Below are 26613 nucleotides of genomic sequence, written 5' to 3'. Positions count from 1 at the left end.
CTACTACCGCTACCACTACTTCTTCCAAAATACTAACATCACTACTGACACTACTACTACTGTTACTACTACTATTAATACCACTTCTACTACTACTGCTACTACTACCACTGCTACTACTACTACTACTACTACTACTACTACTACTACCAATTCTACTACTACTACTACTGCTGCTACTACTACTACTACTACTACCACTGCTACTACTACCACTTCTACTACTACTGCTACTACTACCACTGCTACTACTACTACTACTACTACTACTACCAATACAACTACTATATGGAATATTGCTGAGTGTGGCGTTAAACAACAAACAAACTTCTACGATATGTACTTTTCTCTGCAACCATATGTGTAGTACATGTCAAAAACATATCCTTGAAGAGGACGGCGAAAACAAAAAAAAATGTCGCGCATGGTCGCGGCGAGGTAAACACAATCGGACCTCAGATATACGCATGTACAACCTGCTGTTACAGCAGTTATCCCCCTTAGCATTATCATTTAGGAACACCCTCCCTTTTGCTTCGGCGTGTGTGTAGATCATACAGTCCAACTAATGCGTGTTGCCCCACAAGTTCCGAGAAGGGGCGCCCCATACCGGATATTCATATGTTCAATCGCTGGAAAACAAGTGTCGGCTTGGCAGTCCACAGCAACATGACACACGTGGAGTAGATGCTGTATAACACACACATGCATGACGTGTTCAGGTAAGTCATATTGAGTACATTTATTTACATATAGATTTAGGCAATTGTGCCCGTACCAATTCAAGGCAGGTACACACGTGCCGAATTCTAACGCTAAGATATAAGGGGAATGTTTTATCATCTTAAATTAGGCCATATATGTTATGCATATATATATGTTAGTTTAACATTTAGTATATGAAATGTTATATTACATAATACCCTTCTCGACTCTACAATTAAACAAATAAGTATCCCGATGCTAATTTTATATGGGTAATAGAGCTAGCTAGCTTGACTATCGTATCTTACTGAACAAGTATTAACTGTGGTTGTTCGTTGTCAAATTAAGGATAAGTTAAAGAACTCAAATTAATGGCCTGAAGGGATATTAGAACGGGTATGTTGCTTGAACAAATTTATTTAAATTATCACGTGCATATTCAACTTGTATATCTTTGATATATTGTTGTTATAAACAGATTATCTTTTTTTACATTGCAACCATCAATTGATTAAATTCTCGCTACTGACATTGGATATTATGTTAATACCGGTACAAACACGCATAGTCGGTGAAAGTTGTATTCCCCTCAAAAGAATGTTTAAGAGTGCTTTAGAAGGCTACTCAACAACAGCCCAGCATGGTGTGTGCCGACTGTGGAATGACTGCTCTATGTGTATGTAGTCAGAATGGGAGTATCTCTGTGGGTACATGTGTTAGGTGGTGTGAGGGAAGGATATATGTGGTCGTATCTCACTGTACATGTTCAACATTCTTATGTACATTTTGCTGACCTTTTTTTAAAATTGTCTCTTTGGCTTATTAAGCACTTCATAACTATTTTATCATATGTAAACTCACAACTGTACAATATCTGTATCAGTCCTTACCAAGAAAGATGATGATGATGATGATTATTGTTATGATGATGGCACTACTAATACCTATACTACTACTAATAACGATGAGGATGACGACGATGATTAAGGTGGCTATAACAACAACAACAATAATGATGATGATGACGATGATGACAACGACGACGACGACGATGACGACGACGACGACGATGATGATAAAAAAAATAAAATAATTGAAATACGTTTGAAAGCATATTTGGAGTGCATTTTACGATCCATAACTTACGCTAACGAACGACGCGGAAAATTGACAGAGACGGCCCTCGCTGTCATCTGTTAAACATTCCACAACGATGGCGTCACATGACCGTCACGGTTTCTGGTTCAAGGGGGGACATTCAGGAAGTATCGAGTTGCGTGGTGTATGTCTACCGCCCCACTTAACAGGCCCGACGAAGAAGAGGCTCAGGTATTTCAGTAAACGGTAGATTAAAAAAAAACATGATAAATCGCACAACACAATGGAAACCTTGCTGGTAAAGAATGAGAATTAGGCGACGAAGTGGATGTTGGGAGGCCAGGGTTATTAATTGTGGTTTAATCCCCCCCCCCAAAAAAAAAAAAAAAAATCTCCACCCTAGACCACGCTTCCCCCACCCCATGGTTGAGCCCCAGCCATCAACACCTGGATATAACTTAAGAATGTAAAAACTACTTGTAACTGACGAACACCTGTATGACATAGGGACTGGTCATGTATAAAAGGCGGGGATTGTGTGTGTGTGTGTGTGTGTTTGCGTGTGTGCTTGTGCGCGCTTGCGTGTGTGCGTGCGTTCGCGCGCAGGGGGCATTGATCCCATTTAATGTATATATTGTTTATTAACTAACTAAACAAAATAAATAAATAAATAAATGACCAGTCCCTGTTCAAATATATAATTGTTTTATTAAAACGTCATTTTTTTATGAACCCCCTCCCTCCCCTTCGATGAATTACCACTCCCAGATAAACTGTAATCTGCTTCGACACTATCTCTTTTCAGGAATTCAAAAGATAGTTTAACAGTGCACCTCATTCTTATCGTGACATGGTCAAGGGTCAAATGGCCAGCCCGTCATCAAACACCGGTCACGAGTCAAACAGTGAAAATGGTGTTGCCAACGTGATCACATGACTAAGGTTAACCATGCCATATTTGGTAATCCATACTTTAAAACGTGTTTGGTTGATTATACTCAGAAAAGAGCTTTGGGTTTGAGAAGGTATATATTGGTACTAAGCTTATGGACTAATCTTTGAGGCTCGCTGCTAGTACGTTTTAACTTGTCAAAGTGCTTTTCCCGATCGTTCCTTCAGACATGTTTGTGTCACGTGACACATAAGTTTATATACATAAGTAACACATCTTTGTTTATTCGCCGTTATTATCAATGTGAATGAGGGCGTTGTGTTAACGCATGACAGGATATCTCTCTCCCCGCGGCATTGTATGAGCTGAACTTCTTTATGAAATAAGAAATAAATTCACATGTACGTTCTCACGCAATACGACGATTAAGGGATAGTTAAAAAATATTAACATTGATGAAGCGCAATTAATGGGTGATTGAACATGTACATGAATACTTTGTTGTCTGAGAAAGAGGAGGGTTGTGGAATTAATGCGTTTATTTAACAGATAGATAGATAGAGAGAGAGAGGGAGGGAGAGAGAGAGAGAGAGAGAGAGAGAGAGAGAGAGAGAGAGGGGTAAATAGAGCGGTATATAGATGGATAGCGAGATGTAGATAGAGGGACGACGAAGACAGATAGATAGATAGCTAGACAGACAGACAGACAGACAGACAGATAGACAGACAGACAGACAGACAGACAGATAGATAGATCCCAGTGAAGATCCGGGGTAGATCCATGCTTGCTGTAACAGGCGACTAACGGGATCGAGTGGTCAGACTCGTTGGCTTGGTTGATGCATGTCATCGTGTCCCAATTGCGTTGATCGATGCTCATGATTTCAACCACTGGGTTGTCTGTTCCATACTCGATTAATAACAGGATGCCGCCGCTGTAATATTGCTGAGTGCGGCGTAAAGCAACAAACACACAAACAAAACGATACATAGATGGATAGATACAGAGACAGGTGGAAACAGAGAGGGCGAGACATGTAGAGATAAAGATTTAATGTTAATCCGACAGACATTTTTGATGGTATAAAATTGCTCGAAGCCATACATCAACAGTATTGTTTTGCGTGCACCCCGTCTCATACTTCGCGGAATAGGCCACACGCAACGTTTTCTTCCACGTTATTACCATCGCGAGTCATAGCGACGTAAATGAATTTACCAAGTCCGTGCCAAGTCAAGGGGTTTATTTGTCAGCTCAATCGACAATCAGTCATTGGGTACAGGAGAACTATTCGTCCCGTACCCCTACACCTTGCTAGGACACAATCAAACATGTGTGATCCCCTCGAGGAGTCTCCACACGGAACGTTCCAAGCTGTCAGTTGATAGATACAAAAGGTCAGCTGGGGAGAGAAGCCATCTGTTTACGCATCACGCTTCAGGTCGACACCATTAGGTCTATGTTTGTCATACACGAGCCGTGTTATCAATGATCAAATTTAACATGGATTGTTTTGTTATTATGCAGTATGTACTTATTAATACATTACAATATTATTTGTTCGCCTAACATACAAACACAGACAATCAAATACACTGATTTGATCATATGTTTGATTTTCAATCGAAGCTGGCGATGTTATTTAAAAAAATAAATAACGGTACTGGCGCGAGTCAGCACATAAAGAATACTTCTACTTTGTTTTTATTCTTACATTATAAGTACTTTAACACTTATATTGACACCTTTTCTTTGCAAATCAGAATTTTGCTTTTTTCGGCACATATTTACAACATTGCATATATAGCAGGGGCTATGTGATTACAAATTTATTTCTTGCCCCCGTCTTCATGAAAAAGGGGGCACGTGTGGCTGAGTCGTCTAAGGCGCCGTGATTGGGCATGCCAGAAACCTATGATTGTGGGTTCGAATCCCGGTTCGCCCCGATTTTGTTGCTAGGTTTGTCAGCACCATACCCGTGCTCCTGGGTTTCACCGAAGTGGTAAACGTCTGAGACTTGCATCACTTCGGGCTTTCCTCCCACATTAAGCAGACACGCCGTGATATAACTGGAATACTGTTAAAAGCGGCGTTATGACCTTGTCACACTACAATTAACCTTTTAGAGTAACTTGCACCTTGCGTGTAAAAGACAGTTAGTACGCTGTCATACGTCGAGCTTTCATCGAAAAAACATAATTTGGACGTGTCCATAGCGTATACATAACGAGAGTTTACCGTATATGTAACGCATGTCAAACCTATAAGTAGCGTATCACTGACTTAAGCATTGCAAAGCGTAATTACTCAGCCACGGATTACTTTTTACAGGATTGAATGACGGTAAATTAAACATATTCACATTTTACAATACCTCTTTCAATTTTAATTCCACAAAAACACTCGGCATACCTTCTTCTGCCCCTCATTTTAGGGGAGGTTCTTTTTGCATTCAATCGCTTGTGTTAAATGTATTGTCTACCAGTGACGTTATATGTGACATTACAGTATTCTAGTATGCTAGTATTCAAATCATTATCTTGACCAGAAGGTGTGGCTTGACTGAGATGGATATGTGCGAAGATAGAGAGAATGGGTGAGGGATGGAGGGATCTTTATCGTAATTAAAGTTGTAAATAAATTGAAATATATGTATTCTGACAAGTTAAACAACAGGCCTCTCTCACTCCTAAGTAGCACTGCCTACATGCACGGCCTGCCATGCGTCTGAAATGTGGTAAAAATGTTGGGCAATGAAGCTGCCTGTGACAGGTCGGTTGACGTACGACGAGTTAATGTTTTTTAGGGGAAGGGATGGGTGGAGGGGGGCGGGGGGGGGGGGGGGGGGGGGTGGGGGGGGGAGGGTGTGTGAAGGATTACGTTGTCCCTACGTCCCCATCTGGGCCTGTCTCGTCGTGGCGCGTCGACAAGACGTCAGCGAAAGTGGATAAGAGTGAACAAGTAGAAGTGATATAACAAATTGTTTTAAACGATACATGGACATACATTCTATTAAATTACCTTTACGTCCCGTAAACCTTTCAGAAACTAATTACAAATAGACCACGGACTGTGGGACAAGGAGCCGATCATTAATCATCGTCCTGTGTTGAGGTGACACTGGGATTAGTGTTAGACATAGTTTTTCAGTCAGCGCTTCAAGATATATACTACTCAAAAGAAGTGAAGGACCATCTCATTCTTTCATATCACTATAGTTAATCTGTCGTGCCATGAGGGATTTAACTATGGAAGTAAGAAAGCAGACTAACATTTAGTCTCTGAAATCTTATGAGATATATACTACTCAAAAGAAGTGAAGGACCATCTCATTCTTTCATGTTACTATAGCTAATCTGTCGTGCCATGAGAGATTTAACTATGGGAGTAAAGAAATAGACAAACATTTAGTCTCCGAAATCTTATAAGATATATACTACTCTAAAGAAGTTAAGGACATCTCATTCTTTCATATTACTATAGTTAATCTGTCGTGCCATGAGGGATTTAACTATAGAAGTAAGAAAGTAGAGTAACATTTAATTTCTGAAATCTTATATTACACAATATCCTTATTGACTCTAAAAATTAAAAATCCCTTTGCTGATTTTGTGGAATAGAGGTAGATGTCTAGACTTGCTTTTGTATGCATTTCTAGATTTGTTTTCATAAAATAAATATATTCCACAGTATTGGTGCAGGACTAGTAAGAAAGACTTGGGTCCCTTTAATTTCTTTTTTTGCGGTGTACACAGCTGGTTTTCTCTAAAGGGAAGCTAGAGTGTGGTGTGTGGTGTGTGTGTGTGTGTGTGCGTGCGTGCGTGTGTGTGCGCGCGCTTATAGTGTGTGTGAGTATGTGTGTAGTGTGTACCTGTGCGTGTTTGAGTTGTGTGCGCGTGCATGCGTGTTGTGTGTGTAGTGTGTGCTTGTGTGTGGTGTGTGTGTGCGGGATTGTGTGTATAGTATGTGTGCGTGTGTGTATAGCGTGTGTGCGTGCAAGTGTGTATTGTGCACATGGTGTGTGTGTAGTGTGTATGTGCATTTGGCGTGTGTAGTGTGCGTGTGTGTAGTGCCTGTGTGGTGTCTGTTTGTGTCGTGTGTGTGTGTGCGTGTGTTTGTATATGGTGTGTGTGTAGTGCGTATGTGTTGTGTGTGTTGTGTGTGCATGCATGCCTGTGAAAGCCGAGGACAAACACTTCAGTATCTTCCTGAACATATTTTGTTCTTTCAAGAAAAAAAACATTTGAGCGGTTGTTACTTTAGTCGTTGCTCAAGCATATGAGACCCTGTAACACTCGCTTCGTCTCTCATTGCCCCGTCTCAATATATCCCACCTTATCCTATGTATGTCACGTGAAGCTGACACGCCGTGATTTAAATGAAACGATGTTCAAAGTGTCGTCAAACTCACTTTCTCACACACCCACTCCCATGACTCACTTCTTTCAGGACATCCATCCAGCTAACAACGATATATGTTATTTTTATGCAATATCAAAGAAACAAAGTAAACACAATTTATGGATAACAACTTCTTCAATCACCGTGAAGGCGACGTTTTGGCCTAGATCCTTATACCGTTATCAAGCAGGACTATAACGAAACGTCGCCTTCAAATTAATTCATTAATTCTTTGTAATTCGTCAACTGTCTATCAAACAAATCAAAGAAATAGTTATTTTAAACAACTGATCATCATCATCATCATCATCATGGGCGGTACGGTAGCCTGGTGGCTAAAGCGTTTGCCCGTCAAGCCGAAGGCCAGGTCTTGATTCCCACTGTGGGTATAATAAGTGAAGCCCATTTTTGTTGTCTCCCGCCGTAATATTGCTGGAATATTGTAAAGGCTGCGTAAAACCATACTCACTCACTCACTCATCATCATCATCATCATCATCATCATCATCATTAATATTATTAAGTAAGAGCGCTAGTCATCCCATGATGCCGGAAGTGTCTCAAGCGTATAACACGCCGCCAAACACTCCCCCTCACGCCAACGCTCTGCTCCCCCGATTAATAATTGTTTGAAGACACGACATAAGACATTAAGCTTTAAATGAAGACGTCAGACAAAGGTGTTTCATAACGGAGTGTAAGACAAAATACGCCAATCATGATGATGATGCGTAAAACCAACAAGATTACACAACGCCTGGTCATGCGGATAGTTCAGTAGCTGGAACTCGCATTGTGCACACTATTATCTAGATTAAGTCATTAATTTATTTCAAAACAAACATAATTATTAAGACAGTGTGTATCTCCAAAAGAGAAAGCCGTTGTGTGTTTTAAATTAGACTGAAAATACTTAACAAAAACATAATAGCTTTTCAGCAAAACACGTTGTTCATATATGTGTTTGTTTGTTTGTTGTTTAACGCCGCACTCAGCAGTATTCCAGCTATATGACGGCGGTCTATAAATAATCGAATCTTGACCAGACAATCCAGTGATTGACATCATGAGCAACGATCCACGCAATTGGGATACGATGACGTGCATCAACTAAGTCAGCAAGCCTGGCCACCCGATCCCCTTAGTCGCATACTAGTAGTCGTTTTTTACGGCAAGCGTGGGCTGGTGAGGACCTATTCTGACCCGGATCTTCACGAGTCTTTTTTCATATGCCCGGATGTTGGTCGTTTATCATGTTGATGTATCAGTTCGTGTGACTGAATGGACATGTCCGTGAAATTAGATTAATTGTCTTAATCCAGTTCATTTCTCGTGGGCTTCACGTGCATAATGATAATATCACAGCGATATACAGTGGGACGAGGGTGACGAAAGCTTACCTGGTAGGTGTATTTTTCTTCATTTAAGTCATAAACTAATTACAATAATCAATTAGTTGTAAGAATGATAAATGTCTCTCTGTTTCAGATTAAAATTCGTTTGAAAAGTTGTTCCTTAGTCACACCAAGATCTGATGATCGTAGTTTCAAATCCAATTTTGTACTGATTATGATCCTGAAGCGACAGCGAGAATGGGAGAGTGAACGGTTGAGAGAGACCGCGAGAATGAGAGAGGGAAGAGTTGAGGAGCCAGAGAGAATGAGAGACGGACGGGTTAAGGAGACAGAGAGAATGAGAGAGGGAAGGGTTGTGGAGACAGAGAGAATGAGAGAGGGAAGGGTTGTGGAGACAGAGAGAATGAGAGAGGGAAGAGTTGAGGAGACAGAGAGAATGAGAGAGGGAAGAGTTGAGGAGACAGAGAGAATGATAGAGGGACGGGTTAAGGAGACAGAGAGAATGAGAGAGGGAAGGGTTGTGGAGACAGAGAGAATGAGAGAGGGACGGGTTAAGGAGACAGAGAGAATGAGAGAGGGAAAGGTGGACATAGATACAGACATAGATATAATCACTTTCAAATATTTCAAATATCGGTGTCACTTTGATTTTAAACAATATTGTTTATAACCGATTAATTTCTATATAACTGAAGGTTGTTTTTAAAGTAAAAGAGCTTGATTACATTAGATGAAAGTCAGGTCATGTAAAATAGCGTTAACCCCAACCTTCGGGCCTTGACTTCTCACTCGTAGTGGTGGGTGGGTGAGTTGAACTTTCAACAGTATTCCAGTTATGTCACGGCCGTTGTCGGGAGGAAAGTCCGAATTGATGCAGGGCTCAGAAGTTTACCACTTTGCAGAAACCCACGACCATGGGTATGCTGCGGACAAACCTAGAAATATAATCGGAGCGCGTCGGGATTCGAACCGACGATACAGGTTTCTGGAGTGTCATAGGGACGCAACTTTGGGGCCACACTGGACTGAAGGGAGTATGCTGTTTTTTGCGGACAAAAAAAAGTGCTCCTGCCTCCTCCTCCTCCCAACCCCCCTCCACACAGCCCCCCCCCCCCCCCCCCCCCCCCCCCCCCCAAAAAAAAATTAATTAAAAAATATTATTATTTTTTAAATAAAATAAATAAATAAATAAAAAATAATAATAAATAAATAAATAAAAATAAAAATAATTTTTTTTAGAAAAATAAATAAATAAAAATAAAACAAAATAAATAAAAAAACATGAACGAACGAACGAACGAATAAATGACCAGTCCCCCCAAAATGATAAAATTTATGATTGTTTTATTTGAAAATACATTGTCATTTTCTCACGCCCCCCTCCCCTCCGCTGCAATGAATTACCACAGTAAATGAATAAATAAATAAATAACTACATAAAAATAATAATTGCTAGGTTAAAGCCGCGTTGCTTAATTGAACATAGCTTTACAAAACATCGAACCATACACAAACACACACGCACACACAAAAGCACAAATACCCTTCCCACGCTGTGATTAAGCAGCAATTTCCAAGTAAAAATCCCGGAAAATGAACGCGCGACATGTACATGTCTTCATTCTTAAAAGGGTTGAAAGGGTTAAAGTTCACAACCAGTGATGACCCATGAATGAACTCATGGACGTTGAATGGAGACGAGATAATTGGGGTAAGCTCTTCGTGATATCGCACACTATACTTCGTGTGAGTATTGTGTCCGCTGAGCTTCCTTGTCAACAAGACCTGTTGATGTCTCGAACACACAGCGTAACGGTGATAGGTTCAGACCCATATCCCCCATGGCCTGCTGTACAAGGCTGCTCTAGACACATGTATTTTGTTTCTGTGTTTGTTTACTTGTTGCGTAACATAGTACTCAGCAATATTCGAGCTGTATGACGGCGGTCTGCAAATAATCGAGTCTGGAACAGACAATCCAGTGACATATTTTAAGCATCGATCACGTATCGATGACATGCATCAACCAAGTCAGCGAGCCTGACCACCCGATCCTGTTAGTCGCCTTTTACGACAAGCATAGTCGCTTTAGAACCTCCCACATGTGCTGAATACAGGTAAAACATAGAGATTTACCCTACCCCGTCTCAGCAACGCATCCATCCCGTCTCAGCAACACACCCACCCCGTCTCAGCAACACACCCTACCCCGTCTCAGCAACACACCCTACCCCGTCTCAGCAACGCATCCACCCCGTCTCAGCAACACACCCACCCCGTCTCAGCAACACACCCACCCCGTCTCAGCAACACACCCACCCCGTCTCAGCAACACACCCACCCCGTCTCAATAACACACCCACCCCGTCTCAGCAACACATCCACCCCGTCTCAGCAACACACCCCAACCCTGTCTCAGCAACACATTCGCCCCGTCTCAGCAACACATCTACCCCGTCTCAGCAACACACCCACCCCGTCTCAGCAATACACCCACCCCGTCTCAGCAACACACCCACCCCGTCTCAGCAACACACCCACCCCGTCTCAGCAACACACCCACCCCGTCTCAGCAACACACCCACCCCGTCTCAGCAACACACCCACCCCGTCTCAGCAACGCATCCACCCCGTCTCAGCAACACACCCACCCCGTCTCAGCAACACACCCACCCCGTCTTAGCAACACACCCACCCCGTCTCAGCAACACATCCACCCTGTCTCAGCAGCACACCCACCCCGTCTCAGCAACACATCCACCCTGTCTCAGCAGCACACCCACCCCGTCTCAGCAACGCATCCACCCCGTCTCAGCAACACACCCACCCCGTCTCAGCAACACACCCACCCCGTCTCAGCAACACACCCACCCCGTCTCAGCAACGCATCCACCCCGTCTCAGCAACACACCCACCCCGTCTCAGCAACACACCCACCCACCCACCCCGTCTCAGCAACACACCGACCCAGTCTCAGCAACACACCCACCCCGTCTCAGCAACACACCCACCCTGTCTTAGCAACATACCCACCCCGTCTCAGCAACACATCCACCCTGTCTCAGCAGCACACCCACCCCGTCTCAGCAACACATCCACCCTGTCTCAGCAGCACACCCACCCCGTCTCAGCAACGCATCCACCCCGTCTCAGCAACACACCCACCCCGTCTCAGCAACACATCCACCCCGTCTCAGCAACACACCCAACCCTGTCTGAGCAACGCACCCACCCCGCCCCAGCAGCCCACCCACCACAAGACATCCCACGTCCCAGCGCTGTCCCTTCATCTCACACGCAAGGCAAATCAGACCTGATTAGAATCAAGCATTTCACTCAACGCTTACAAACATCACCACGTAAACTAAACCAAAATCCCCCAAATTTCCCCAGTCTATTTTAGTCCTGTTGTCACAAACACCATGCGGCACAAGCCCTACCCAGGGTTTGAATGGTCTGCCAATCAAAAGAGCAGTACACGTTGAATAGCAACGGGTGACTGAATTCGGGATTAAGGGTCACCTCGTGCGGCACCTGGTCTAAACCCTTCAAGTGAACTCTCGTAAGCTTGTGACACCCAGCAATGCGTTTGGCAAGATATTGAAACGCTCCTTCTCATATAAGAGGGTGGTGCGTAGCTTTGTGGTTAAGCTGATGTTTGAAACAAAACAATTCACTCCTGAACTCCGGTTTCGACTCCCTATATATTGGTACAGTATGTCCAGGAGCTTTAAAGGTAGTCTAGTGGTTAAAGCGTTCGCTCGTCAAGCCGGAGGCCCTGGTTCGATTCACAACTTGGATACAGTGTGTGAAGCCTATTTAAGGTGTCCCCCGGCCTGATAATGTCCGGAACATTAGCGGTGTAAAACCAGACTCACTCTGACGTTTTTGTGACGACCTTCTGAAAAAACACCATTACATGTTGAAAACACTTTTTGAAATAATTTCAAATAAATCGCTTTATTTATTGATATTTATGCTTTGATGTTTCACTTATAGTAGTGACATTTGTGTTCTGGCAAATGTCACAACAGGTGTACTTCATGTCGTTGTTAGTTATTTTAATAACATTCGATGGCTTTCCTACCTTGTCTTAAATATAGGGCAATAATATGTGCACTGTCCTTCCCACATGCATATTCTAAATGTAGTCCTGTTAACAAATGCAGGTTTACTTAATAATATTCGGTGGCTCACTTGATCAATGCCTTTAATTATGATAGCCTAGATAGATTTAGGTAAATGGAATACCAACTGACGTTTGATGTCCTTTTCATTGTCCAAATATGCTACTCAAAGGAAGTTAAAGAATATTTCATATGACTACAGTTAACCATGGCTGGTGGATAGTGCACCTCCCAGCCTTCCAATTGTGGGTGTTTATGCAATTACACTGAAAAAGGTCAATGGTATCACTAATAGTTGCAGTTTAATGTCTGTGTTCAGTAGTGTGTCTGTATACTGTCTAAGGCGCCGCATTTCGCTGGTCAAAGTTCCTTTCTTTTTCCTATTATCGTGGGTCTCTCACTCACGCACGCACGCACTCACTAACTCACTCACTCACTCACTCACTCACTCAACCACCCACTCACTGACTCACTGACTCACTCACTCACTCACTCACTCACTCAAACACTCACTCACTGGTTTCGTGTATAAGTAAATTTTGTTTATTATGACATACTAGTATTTAAAAGCATTTCTAATGCATCTATGTTCCCTTACAGATCGGTCCACTGATACACAATGTTAGTATCACTGCTGTACGTCATCCTGGCAGGCCTCTCCATCCTCTCTACCCCTGTATCATCAATACAAAGATGCCAAGTCGCTGAAAGGAGCTTTAACATATCCGCTACCTATATGATCCACAAGACGGAAAAACGCGTGTACGTTCACACGTTTGTCATTCAATCTGTAGAGGGGGATCAGTCTAATGACACTGAATGTTTCATTGAAGCTGCTGATGTCTTCAAAGATGAACAAAATTATTCGGGATCCCGAATACGAGCTTATGCATTTTTATGCACGAAACCAACCAACATCATCATCAACGGAACATATCCTGCTATAAGAGAAGTAATATCGTACGTTCAAATTCAGAATTGTGATTTGAGTTTGGAGAGTCTGAATATAATTGCCAATACCACAAGTGTAACGGTGTTGAATATCGTCTTCCAGTCGGCCTTGTTGGCTTCACCTGACCCTCGACAATGCGCTGCTTTTGACGGAGTTGGAACATTGATGATCTCAAACAAACGATACCCTTCTCTAGATATGGATGTCTTCTTTGCTTGCAAGGACCATTTGTCTTTCATGGCGGAAATGATATTGAGGAACCTGTCTCTTACTGAGCTACCAGTAGAATTATTCCAATATATGCCGACACTACAAGGACTGGATCTATCAGTGAACAATTTCACCATCCCTCCAGAATTTCCTTGGGATAACAGCACTCGAGATCTGCCACGAAACCTAACAAGAACCACTTTCTTCCAGAATCAGTATACATATGGAATCGTTGAAATGTCGGCTCGTGAATATAGGCGCGAGTTTAGGCTGGACTATAACCCTCACCTTAACCTCACAGGATACAACTTTAGAGGGTATCTACAAATGGTTTCATTGAAAGGATGTAACTTGGAGTCGTTGCAACCTGGTGTGTTTTATGAGGTGGATGGACTTCAATATCTGAATCTTGCACAGAATCAGCTTGAAAGCATCCCCCCAGGATTATTTCAGAAAGCTTCAGAATTACGCAAGCTGGAACTACAAGGGAATAAACTGACGGAGCTACAGGCAGGTGTATTCCAGGGACTTCATGACTTAGTTCGCCTAGATCTGAGTAACAACGGCCTCTCTCTACTAGGAGATAGGTTGTTTGATGGATTATTCAAACTCGAGAAGTTGGACCTCAAGAACAACAAGCTGACGCATATCAACAGTAACGCCTTCTCGAAACTTTTAGTAAATTTAAAAGTAGTCGATCTGGAAAATAATCCACTAACACATATTCCGGAGAGTCTGTTGCTGTTGAGAAGTCTGTATGATATCCGGATGAAAGGACACAACATCACAGATCTCGACTTTTCAAAGCTTGACCATGCAATTCCATATGATCGGCTGAAATATACCTTGGTGGACTCAGTCAGTAATGGTAACCCGGACTTGGATAGGCCATCCGACGGACTGAGGTCTGTTGACTTGTCTGATGGCAGCATCCAAAGGATATCCTTCACTCCTGCGGACAAATACACCCCTATCAAGATCAGCTTGCTTCTCAAGCATTATAAATTCATTCTTCACAATAATCCTATCAGATGCGACTGTAACATTCTGAACTTCACAACTTATGTGAGGGAACTCAAAGAGAATGGATCAATAGCTGGGACTAATCTTCCTGTTAAGGTTTATGGGACTGAATTTGCTTATGATGCTTGGACATGTTCACAGCCACAGGAACTATCCGGAAGGAAGGTGATGCTTCTTGAAGACGATGAAACATATTGCCTTTCGAACACAACACAGTGTCCACTAAACTGCTCATGTTACGAACGATCCATTAGTAGATTGAACATTGTAGACTGTAGAGGAATTGGACTGACCGAAGCTCCAAAAACTCTTCCTTATGGAGACACTGAGCTTTGGCTTCAAGACAACCACATCAGGAACTTTTTGATTGGGAGAGAACTGAGTCAGAGATTAGTGGAACTTAATTTAGAGAGAAATGGGCTTGAAAAGTTAAATCCGACATGCCTTTCCCATATGAGGAAGCTAGAGAGGTTATATATCCAAGATAATGTTTTGGCAAACATCCCTCCAGAAATCCAGGAGATGAATTTGAAAAGTATAAAGCTTGGAGGAAATCCCTTGCAGTGTGACTGTCATTCGCTGTGGATGAAACAATGGCTCGTCGCAAACCATGAATATGTTGAAGATTCTTTTGACGTCAAGTGTGTTAATTTTGTTGAAGATATTGGAAGGAATATCTTTGCAGTTCCCGATGGAGATTTTATATGTGAGGAAATACCTATTCATAAAGTAGCAGTGCCTATCGCAGTGCCTACAGTGATTGTGTTATTTATGTTGGTCCTATCACTGGTGTTGTTCATTCACTGGGATGACTTCAAAGTATTTCTGTATGTTCACACCGGCATACATCCATTTGACAAGAACGACCCAAGTGGAATAATGTGTTATGACGCTTTCGTGGTATATCCTACCTATTTGTCTGACTGGGCTCAAGAAAACGTTGTGAATCCCCTCAAGACCGAGCACCGTTACAAGGTGTATGATGTGGCAAACGATTTCCAATTTGGACATTCATTACAGGAGAATATTCAGCATGGCGTCGCTTCAAGTAAGAGAATTGTTTTAGTTCTTGGAGAACAATCCGAATCCGACTCCATGATGCAAATAGCTGTGGAAGCAGGTCTCGAGAAGAGCCGAGGGGAAAAGGCCAACTTTCTGGTACCGATTCTTCACAATGCTGTGCCTAAGAACTTTGACAATGAACAGCTTCATAAATACTTCAAAGCAGGGAAATATGTGAACGAGTCAAGCGATCATTTCCTAAAACGGTTACTCTACTACATGCCCACGAAACAAGTTAATTCTCAGGAAGTCACGGAAACAGTTAACCTGGCATTTGAAGACCAAACTGACTTGACAAAAACAGCCACGGTGAATGACATACACGTAGATATCCACAAAGCAGGTAACACTGATATGACAATGGTTATTCAACCAGCCGCATTGCCTCAGCCTGACCTGGTTGAAGATACAAAACAAGGGTCAATCATCTTTGTGTGGTATGCAGATTCCGATTTTCCATTCATGATGGAAAAGATTGTGAATCCTATGGAAGCCGAAGGTCATAGCTTCATCTTGGCTGACAAAAGTTTCATCCCAGGAGCAGCTGTCCAGGAAAACATCCTTCATGCTGTGGAGGACAGTGACAGGACTATTATCATTCTCTCGCAGGAGTCAGTTATCGATGAATGGATTTTGTTTGTGTTCAGGTTTGCAAGTGAGCGTCAGATGGTGGACAGATCCTTCATGGCTGGAATGGTGGTCAGGGAGGGAATGCTGAATGTCCCGTGTGACGAGGAGATTGTGAAGCATTTGCTGGCCTATCAACCACTTAGTGAGAAGGATTGTGCCTTCCACAAGAAACTTCGGACATTTGCTGGACCACGTGTGCGGAATTGTAGACAGAACCGTTCTCAAGACAAACTGAACTGTGACGTATGATACGTTTAAGATAAATGGCATTATGACGGAATACTCACAGTTATCTTCTTCCTTGTGTGCAGAACAATGGACACAACTGTTCACAAGACTGAACTGTATTACTCTACAAACATATTTACAGTGAATTAGTGTGGATAAGCGTTCGAGCACAAGGTTCCGGAGTCGCTGGACAAACCGCTCATTTGGGTACAGTATCGCGGCAACTGATTGATAATCACATGAAGAACGTGTGGCGGAGTCGTCTAAGGCGCCGCGATTCGCTGTGCAGAGTTGCGTCTCTTGGTCACGCCAGAAACCTATAATTGTGGGTTCGAATCCCGGTTCGCCCCGATTATGTTTCTAGGGTTGTCAGCACCATACCCATGCTCGTGGGTTTCACCGAAGTGGTAAACGTCCGAGACTTGCATAACTTCGAGCTTTCCTCCCACATTAAGCTGACGACACGCCGTGATATAACTGGAATGATGTTAAAAGCGGGGTTAAACCCAACTCACTCACTCATAATAAACGTAAAGAAATGATGACGACGTGATGTAGCTGGAACATTGCAGATGGCGGCGTAAAACAACACCACATTTATCAAAACACAAACCGTCACGTTAAAGATGCCTAAAACATGTGTTGCTAAAGTGACATTACGAAGCCGCTCTTTCCATGGAATCATTAAACTCCCTCGTCATTTCATACTTTGAGGGATAGTGTCTCGTGTAAAGACAATTTGTGATGTCCTCCGTCGTGAATGTGCTGGAACATTGTTAAAAGTGGCGTAAAACTATACTAACTCCCTCACTCACTCATACTTCCATCTTATATCAACGCGTCTCAATCAAACAGAGGTTATATTTCTAGTCAATTCAATATTAGTCAGTATTATCTAGTCATTGCAAGATATTGCTATATTGGTTTAAGTAGCCCATGGACCAGTGACTGTGGCGTTAACAACAAACAAACAAACAAGTGGCTCATGGGAGGCGGTATCATATTATGACGTCCACAGACCCCTCCCAAATTATAAAAAAACATAGCCGTAAACAGTATTACCTTTAATTTTATCTTTCAAGATTAAAGGGAAGAGTTAATATTGTCATTAAGTTTTCGTATGTTAGCGGTAAACCATTCTGTAATCAAAAATGAACTGGACTCTTAAACAGTAGGAGTTGCAAACCTGTAATAGTTGAAAACTCTTGTTGTTTCTGTGTCTATTTGTTGTACAGTGCAACCCCGTTATTCCGGATTGTTGCGATTTCAATAAATTCGTCCCAATTACCATATTGATTAAGGAAACATTGGGACCTAGTATTCTGTCTTTTATGCATGTTTCTGAACGGGGAGGGTGTGTGTGGTCCTTATTAACGGTGTCCGGATTAACGAGGTTGCATTGTTCATAATGATATGAAGGCGTGTATATTAATATAGGTATAGCAGTCGAGTAACGAGTATCTGACACTTTTTCAAGTTGGAAAACCCGACTTTTTTGTTTTGCTTATTTAACTTACACATGTATTGTTTATGACTAATGTCACGAGAACACGGAGAAATCGCAGTCCTTATTCAGTGAAGTGAACATCCAAAGTGGCGTCACATATTTGTTTGTACACTGTTTCTTCATGGAAACAAACAAATGTGTGACGAAAGGACGAAATATGACGCCGAAATGGATATCCCAGTCCTTAGCGACTATATAGCGCATGGTTCATACGCAAACATGTAGCTCCTGTCACAAAGGCTTGTTCCAGACTGTATTTGCGCTGCATTACTGTTATGATATTAAGCTGAGGTTTACTTTACGAATAACTGTGACGAAGTTATTCTTAGTCAACAACCACTGTGAGATTTTTGTTTCATGATATTTTGGGATATATTTCCCGTCTCAATAAAGAAACAAATTGATTTATCACCCATAATGTAAATATGCTAGTCACATAATATTTTATTAGATTTTTGTTAAATAAATTTCACGATTTCGTGTATGTGTGATGCTATTTATATGTACACATATATACATTACATACATGATACTTTATATGTGCTTGGTACACATGTATACAATGCAGTTTGTGTCTTGTACAAGAGCTTACGGATGAAGATTGATATTTACAAGGTCATATGTGTATCATTGCAGGATATATACATATATTCCGATATACACACATGTATACACACATAAACAGACACACACATATACCCACATAAATGCAGACATTAACAAACATACACACGCTCATACTCATACACCCAAACACATAAACAGAAACGCACACGCACTCGCACACACATACATACACACGCACTAAGACATACATGACCGCCGTCACAGAGCTTGACTATTGCTGAGTGCGGCGTTAACCAACAAACAAAAATTACATACCTACATAATCACAAGCACATACATAGATACACACACACACACTCTCACACATACACACACCTACACAAACAGAAACACATGCAGACACACACACACACACATACAGACGAACACACACAACACACACACCACACAAGCACACACACACACACACACACACACTCACACACACACACACACACACACACACACACACACACCACACACAAACACACACACACGCATACGTACATGCACAAACACACATATGGCCAGATACACACATACAGACGAACACACACACACATACAGACGAACACACACACATACACACATACAGACGAACACGCACACACACATACAGACGAACACACACACATACACACACACATACAGACGAACACACACACATACAGACGAACACACACACACACGTACACACACACACACACACATACACAAACACACATGGCCAGATACACACACATACAGACGAACACGCACACATAAGTACACACACAAACACACATATACAGAAACACACAGACACACATACACACATGCACGAATAGATACCGGGTATCAATTTATGTCGCCTTTAGTGTTTACTTTGCGATGAAGAATGGATATCCTTGAATGTTTTTGCATCGGAGGACAACCAAAATTATCCCTGAAAACAGAACAGTGTTTAGGCAGCATGTCAACTTGATCACAGATACAAATACAACTCTGATATGTCACTTACAAATATTCAAACCAACATCACACCTGTAGAGTTAAGATCTGTTAAGAAATCACAAGGTGGCTAAACCAATCTCCTTCATCCGCGCACGTATGATAAGAGTTTAATAGAATGTATCTGAGATTGTTCTTTGAATAAATATTTTCTTAGTTGATTTGTTTCATTGTGTATGTTCATGGAGCGAGCTGTGTACCAAGTTAACTTTGAAAAACGAACTAACGTTTATCCTTTCTGTTATCACTGTCCTGATAACCGCTTCCGTGGTCTAGTGGAAAGTGCGTCTCTCCAGAAATTCCTTTCCCAGTTTGGCTCCTTGTAGTAGTCTTGACTACAGCCTGCTTTAAAACGTTAGCCCTCAGTCAAATTATATTAACGCCGGGCCGACCAGTCCTTGTTTTAGCCTCTTAATGCTAATGTTGATCGCCAGACAGGGTAACAAGTGGTATCTTTTAACGTCCTCTGGTATGACGCGGCAGATGCTCTATCCACTAGACCAAGGAGGCGGTTCCAATGTGATAACCGTGAATTCAAATTGTTTATTCATGGCAACCTGACAGGCCATAGGCCCATAGTTCAACGTATTTACAATTTATGCGTGTTTCTTCTAACTAACAATGCATGATGTATGTTACAATGCAATATTTTGTAATAATGTAATATTTGAGGTTGACATGGGTATGCAAAACAAATCGATACTTGGATAAGATGTAAACTTCTTTTGACTATACTTGTTTCTTAATTGACTATACACACAAGCATTAAATGATACTCATTTTCTACAGCAATAAGGTTACAAGATGTACAAATATTAGACTTTTCAAATATACCTTTATAGAACTTTAAATCATAATGCTCTGAACTGCGCTGGCGAGACTCGATGTCTTTAATTGTAACAGATATTATTTATTCTTCGAGTATAAATTGTTGTTTGAATGAGAATAGGTATATGTACATTTGCTATTTTTCAGTATTTCTATCCACATTTGCTGAAAACAATCTTTCGCTCTTTGGAGTAATAATGACATAAACATCTTGACATTTAATAATCTTTCGACCTCCTTTACTTTGATTATTTTCTCCAATATTCAGCTAAGACAACATGAGATAACTCAGAACTATTCAAGGGAGGCGTGAACACATGAAGCATTCGTGGTTTTGTCAGCACACGAATCGCCATTATTTTTACCAGAACGTTTGATCAAGCCCGTGTTACTGTTATTAGATAGTATTGCATAGAAATCAGATATAAGGATTAGTTACATAGAAATATATGGCAACGAAACTTAGTATATACTCAAAATATGAATTTATTCAAGAAACTCATTTTTGAAATATGTCACAATAACAGGACTGTTGCTTAGATAAAGTGAATTAATCTGGTAAATAGCATCACTCACTCACTGTGAGATGATTTCTAGTAAACTGATACATCCTGGAATTTAATATAAATAACATTGTACCGGGTTCTCTATTTTGTGAGACAGGTTACGTTGTGTTATATCACTTACAAACGTATGTTTATAGGTTGACGTTAAAGTAACTAAGTTCCGGTTTGACGTTCTCATGAACACGTGGGTCGGCCTCTGTGTTAATTATGTGCCAGAGTTAAGTCGAGTCACATTTTAAGAAACAGGAAGGCTCGATTCATCATAAGAAGAAATGAAGTTATCAATTTTCACGTTTAAAAAAGGCGTCACTTTATTATGTAGTATACGAAGTTGCTTACCTCAAAATGGGGAATTCCTGAACACTGTTTCCCATTAAATCATACTGTCTGTTTGCAGCTTCAAATCCGCTTTAAGAATATGATAACTTTTTAATCCATTCATCACGAAGTTTAATATTTCTCGTTCTCATACAATAAATAACTGTCGTTAACATAACACCTGATTAACACATGCGGTAATGTATACGTATTGTGAGATATGTCAGATATGTCTTTGTTCGTGTCTCAGACATGTATTTGCCTGAAGCGATTGTCAAGCGAAATACATAGTGGGATTGGATTATATCATTTTAATCAAAGACCCTTCGTTTTATCAGCCCTCGGGCTGAGTATGTTTCATAACTATGTCTTTTCTCTATATTTGCTCTGAGGGGATATGGTTGTGTTTACTTGTCAAATAACACAAACACTGCTTGTTTGTTTAATGCGTCCTCAGAGATTTCGCTTAAACAAGCCTGGTTGAAATTTCACGATCAGGTAAGAAAATGCCGCCGAGGACGGCGTCAGGCTACAATCAAACACTTACAGTTTTATACAGATTGTGTGAGTGGTGGATGTTACCGGTAGGGCAGGACATGCGGACTGGTCACCGATTTCAAGTTTGTTTGTTTGTTGTTTAACGTCGCATCAACAATATTCCAGCTATATGACGGCGGTATGTAAATAATCGAGTCTGGACCAGACAGTCCAGTGATTGACATCATGATCATCGATCCACGCAGTTGGGTTACGATGACATGCATTTACCAAGTCAGCGAGCCTGACCACCCGATCGACCCTGTTAGTCGCCTCTTACGACAAGCATAGTCGCCTTTTACGGCAAGCATGGGTTGCTGAAGACCTACTCTACCCCGGGTCTTCACGGGTCCTGATATTAAGTGATCCATTCATATAAACTGCATCACTTACGCTTCCCTCCCAATGCTGATCACTCCTAACGTGAATTATGGTCAAGATGTAACATACTGTTTTGTGATAACACAGAAATATACGTAAAATGCAAAATTGTGATGAAAATTACATAAACGGATCTATGAAAATCAGTGCAGACACCAGGTCTCGACGAAGAGGGTAGAGATACCCGCCATTCACACAATGTTTATTAAAACGTACAGGTTTGTTGCCTGACACCACACCGCACTACTACAGATCCGGGGTAGAATAGGTCTTCAGCAACCCATGTTTGCCATAAAAGGCGACTATGCTTGTCGTTAGAGGCGACTTACGGGATCGGGTGGTCAGACTCGCTGACGTGGTTGATGCATGTCATCATGTCCCAGTTGCGCGTCCCAATCGATTGTCATGATATCAATCACTGGATTGTCTGTTCCAGACTTGATTGTTTACATACTTCCGTCCTGTAGCTTCAATATTGCTGAGCGCGCCGTGAAACAACACACACACAGAAACAGTATACTATTATTATGTAGTATACGAAGTTGCTTACCTCAAAATGGGGAATTCCTGAACACTGTTTCCCATTAAATCATACTGTCTGTTTGCAGCTTCAAATCCGCTTTAAGAATATGATAACTTTTTAATCCATTCATCACGAAGTTTAATATTTCTCGTTCTCATACAATAAATAACTGTCGTTAACATAACACCTGATTAACACATGCGGTAATGTATACGTATTGTGAGATATGTCAGATATGTCTTTGTTCGTGTCTCAGACATGTATTTGCCTGAAGCGATTGTCAAGCGAAATACATAGTGGGATTGGATTACAGGACTCCTGTAATGTCTCGGGCACGGGTGGCCTTGTCAACAAAGGCTACACAATTCGTTGTGCTGAGTTGCGTCTCTTGGGCACGCCAGCAAAATATGATCGTGGGTTCGAATTCTCCAGGATTGTCAGCACTGTACCCGTGCTCGTGGGTTTCACCAAAGTGGTAAACGTCTTATACCTGCATCAATGCAGGCTTTCCTTTCCGGCGTTAAACCAAACTCACTCACTCACTCCTGCCATGCAACGGTGGCATTATGAACATAACAGAATATCAGGCGCCACTGATCTATTCATTCAACAACCACTGTAGTCATATACGCGCTAAGTACAATAGGGTTCCTCAGAGGGCCAACTCGTATGAACTCAAGTACGTCTTTCCGCGCGTGGTCATGGCGCGATAGCTTGCTTCCGTTTGCTGTGTTGAATGTCAGGTGATGTCAATGAATGAACAACATAGTGAAGCGCGTCTTATGACATTAACCACTTGCATTGTTATCATCTGCGACACTCTATACTTACTGCGTATGTCCACGCCGACATATTCGTCACATCAGAGGCGTGACCCCCTGCACGGAACGTTCTTTACATGTCAAGAGGACCGTGCATGTTGTCACAACCCAAGCCCTTGTTTGTCAGTTTATATCCAGTTAGAAAACCAAAGGTCAATATTGGAAAGGGGAAACTCAATAGAGCACATTTCAGGAAATACGTTCAGATTCGTTTTAAATCTTTTGTTTAACGCCGCACACAGCAATATTCTAGACGTCGGTCTGTAAATAACTGAGTCTTTCCCATTTGCGTGGATAGATGCTCATGATATCAATCACTTGATTGTCTGGTCCATACTCGATTATTTACAGATCGCAGTCATTTAGCTGGCATATTGCTGAAAAGAAACAAAACAGCTTTACATTGTTTATGAGTGAGTTAGTGAGTGAGTGAGTGAGTGAGTGAGTGAGTGAGTGAGTGGCTTGGATCTGACGCCGCTTTGAACAATATTCCAATTATACGACGGCGTGGCAGCTTAATGTGGGAGGAAAGACCGAAGTGATGCAGGTATCTGATGCACTTCGGTGCTGGCAAACCTGATTGGGGCAAACCATATCATGAAATACGGTCAGAGCCGTAAATAACAGCTGGTTACTCTTAATCAGCATTCTAAAATCAAATATAAATCTATACCAAATATGATATCAGCATGTCTACATCATGTACTATTGGTCTAAAATCAAGCCCGACCACCCGATCCCATGAGTGGTCTCTTACGACAAGCTTGTTTGTTTGTTTGTTATGCAATCGGTAATACTCCAGATATATGACGGCGATCTGTAAGAAGCCGGGAGAAAGGCATTCCAATGATTGATATCATGAGCATCGATCCACGCAATTGGGATGCGATGACATACATCCGCCAAGTTAGAGATATTGAACATCCGATCCCGTTAGTCGATTCATGCTACAAGCATTGGTTGTTGAAGATTATTTCTCATCTGGATCTTCACGGATGAAACTTGAGCCTATATACGCAATTTGGGGAACGAAACACACATTCAACACAATCATATATATTCCTCAAACAGCTGCAACTAACTTCCTATTCGTCACCACTCGCCCCTTTCCGTAACCTGCAAGAAGACTCGCCCCCCTATCGATGAATGTCATGTGCGAAAAAACGACAAACCAATCCAAATGCGCGTATGAATTCAAGTTCTATGGTAAAACAATCCATCAGGAATCATTTTGATTTTACATGTCTTGCATCTAGAAATATACCCTAGATACAGTCAAATGTGTTCAGTCATGTTGTATAAATACCGCATGTCCCGATCTGCTTTGAATTGCATCTGATACACCGGGAAATATATGTGAATCATAACGCAACGACTTGACAATTCTTTCAGCTATGCCCCTTTGCGCTTAGACAGAACCCGGTCGCAGCAATGCATATTGCCACAAGATGGGCATGACTCGCTATTCGGCTTGTCTCGGAATAACACGAATTGGTCACGAATGATAAGTTTCACCTCGAAGGAATAACATAACCCCGCAAATGATACGCGTCACTCAAAATAGGCCGTGTGTCAGTGAGACGAGTGGAGGGGAATGGCCTTACAAATGACAGAGACGAGGCCCATTATTGACATGGGATGGAGAGTCACGATACTATATCCCTACTTAAACACATCCCTAGTTTTACACTGTGACGAAAACATTCTCTTGTGGAAAATGTTTGAAAATTAAACCAGGACTCTCTGAAAATAATCGAGTCTGGACCAGACAATCCAGTGATTGACATGAGCATGGATCCACGCAATTAGGATGACATGCATCAACCAGGTCAGTGGGCCTGACCACCCAATCCCGTTAGTCGCCTCTTACGACAAGCATAGTCGCCTTTTACGGCAAACATGGGTTGCTGAAGATCTATTCTAGGACGAATCTTCACGGGTGCATACTGAATTGGGAAGCCGATATCTTTCTTTTTATTTGCGACCTAGTTTGGTATACAGGTGACTTGTTTTCGCCTATTAGCGACGAACTCTCGTTTGTTTGGCGACCAACCTTGAGATACTTTCGCCCACTTATAGACGAGTAAGTGAGTGAGTGAGTGAGTTGGGTTTTACGCCGTGTCAGCTCAATGTGGGAGGAAAGCCCGAAGTGATGCAGATCTGAGACGTTTACCACTTCGGTGAAACCCACGAGCACGGGTATGGTGCTGACGAACCTAGAAACACAATCGGGGCGAATCGGGATTCGAACCCACAATCATAGGTTTCTGGCGTGCCCAAGGGACGCAACTCCGCACAACGAATCGCGGCGCCCTAGACGACTGGGCCACCCGTGCCCCAACTTATAGACCAGTTTCACAGGTTGAATCCAAACATTAGCGCATATATATAATACCTTCTATAATCTCTTAAATAACGACATAAGAACTCACTTTATTCAGCCGTTTATTACATATTAATTGTTACCTTTTGCCCCGCCGCCTTCCACAACGAGGTGAACATATAGACGTTGTATATTGGGACTCTTGACATCTCGTGAGACACAGTGTGCCGAAGTTTGTTTGTTTGTTTGTTGTACTCGCGGTACTCAGCAATATCCGAGCTATATGACGGCGGTCTGACAATCCAGTGATTGACATGAGCATCAATCTACGCAATTGGGTCATTATGACATGCATCAACCAAGTCAGCGAGTCTGACCACCCGATCCCGTGAGTCGCCTCTTACGACAAGCATAGTCGCCTTTTACGGCAAGCATGGGTTGCTAAAGACCGCCGTCATATAGCTGGAATATTGCGGACAGGTGAGTGGCCGTTGTGGCCCTGAATGAGTGGTCAGAACCAGGCCCTAGC

General features: G+C 42.0%; 1 protein-coding gene across 1 annotated transcript; it reads left to right on the top strand.

The window, feature by feature from the left end:
• The first annotated feature begins 637 nt into the window (after positions 1-637).
• Positions 638-19273, top strand: LOC139447098 (protein toll-like). The gene is made up of 2 exons (XM_071228258.1): positions 638-722; positions 13180-19273. Exon 2 carries the CDS (start codon positions 13199-13201, stop codon positions 16703-16705), a length of 3507 nt encoding a protein of 1168 aa, XP_071084359.1. The 5' UTR covers positions 638-722; positions 13180-13198; the 3' UTR covers positions 16706-19273.
• The last annotated feature ends 7340 nt before the right edge of the window (positions 19274-26613 follow it).

Source organism: Haliotis cracherodii, unplaced genomic scaffold (assembly GCF_022045235.1).
Source record: "Haliotis cracherodii isolate W230 unplaced genomic scaffold, xgHalCrac1.p SCAF_7, whole genome shotgun sequence".
Taxonomy (NCBI): Eukaryota; Metazoa; Mollusca; class Gastropoda; order Lepetellida; family Haliotidae; genus Haliotis; species Haliotis cracherodii.
Note: the sequence above shows the minus strand (reverse complement) of the source record. Positions and strands in the feature narration are given on the sequence as shown.

What these genes read in the sequence shown, in the direction of transcription:
- LOC139447098 (XM_071228258.1), top strand. Translation starts at nt 13,199, where the DNA reads ATGTTAGTATCACTGCTGTACGTCATCCTGGCAGGCCTCTCCATCCTC.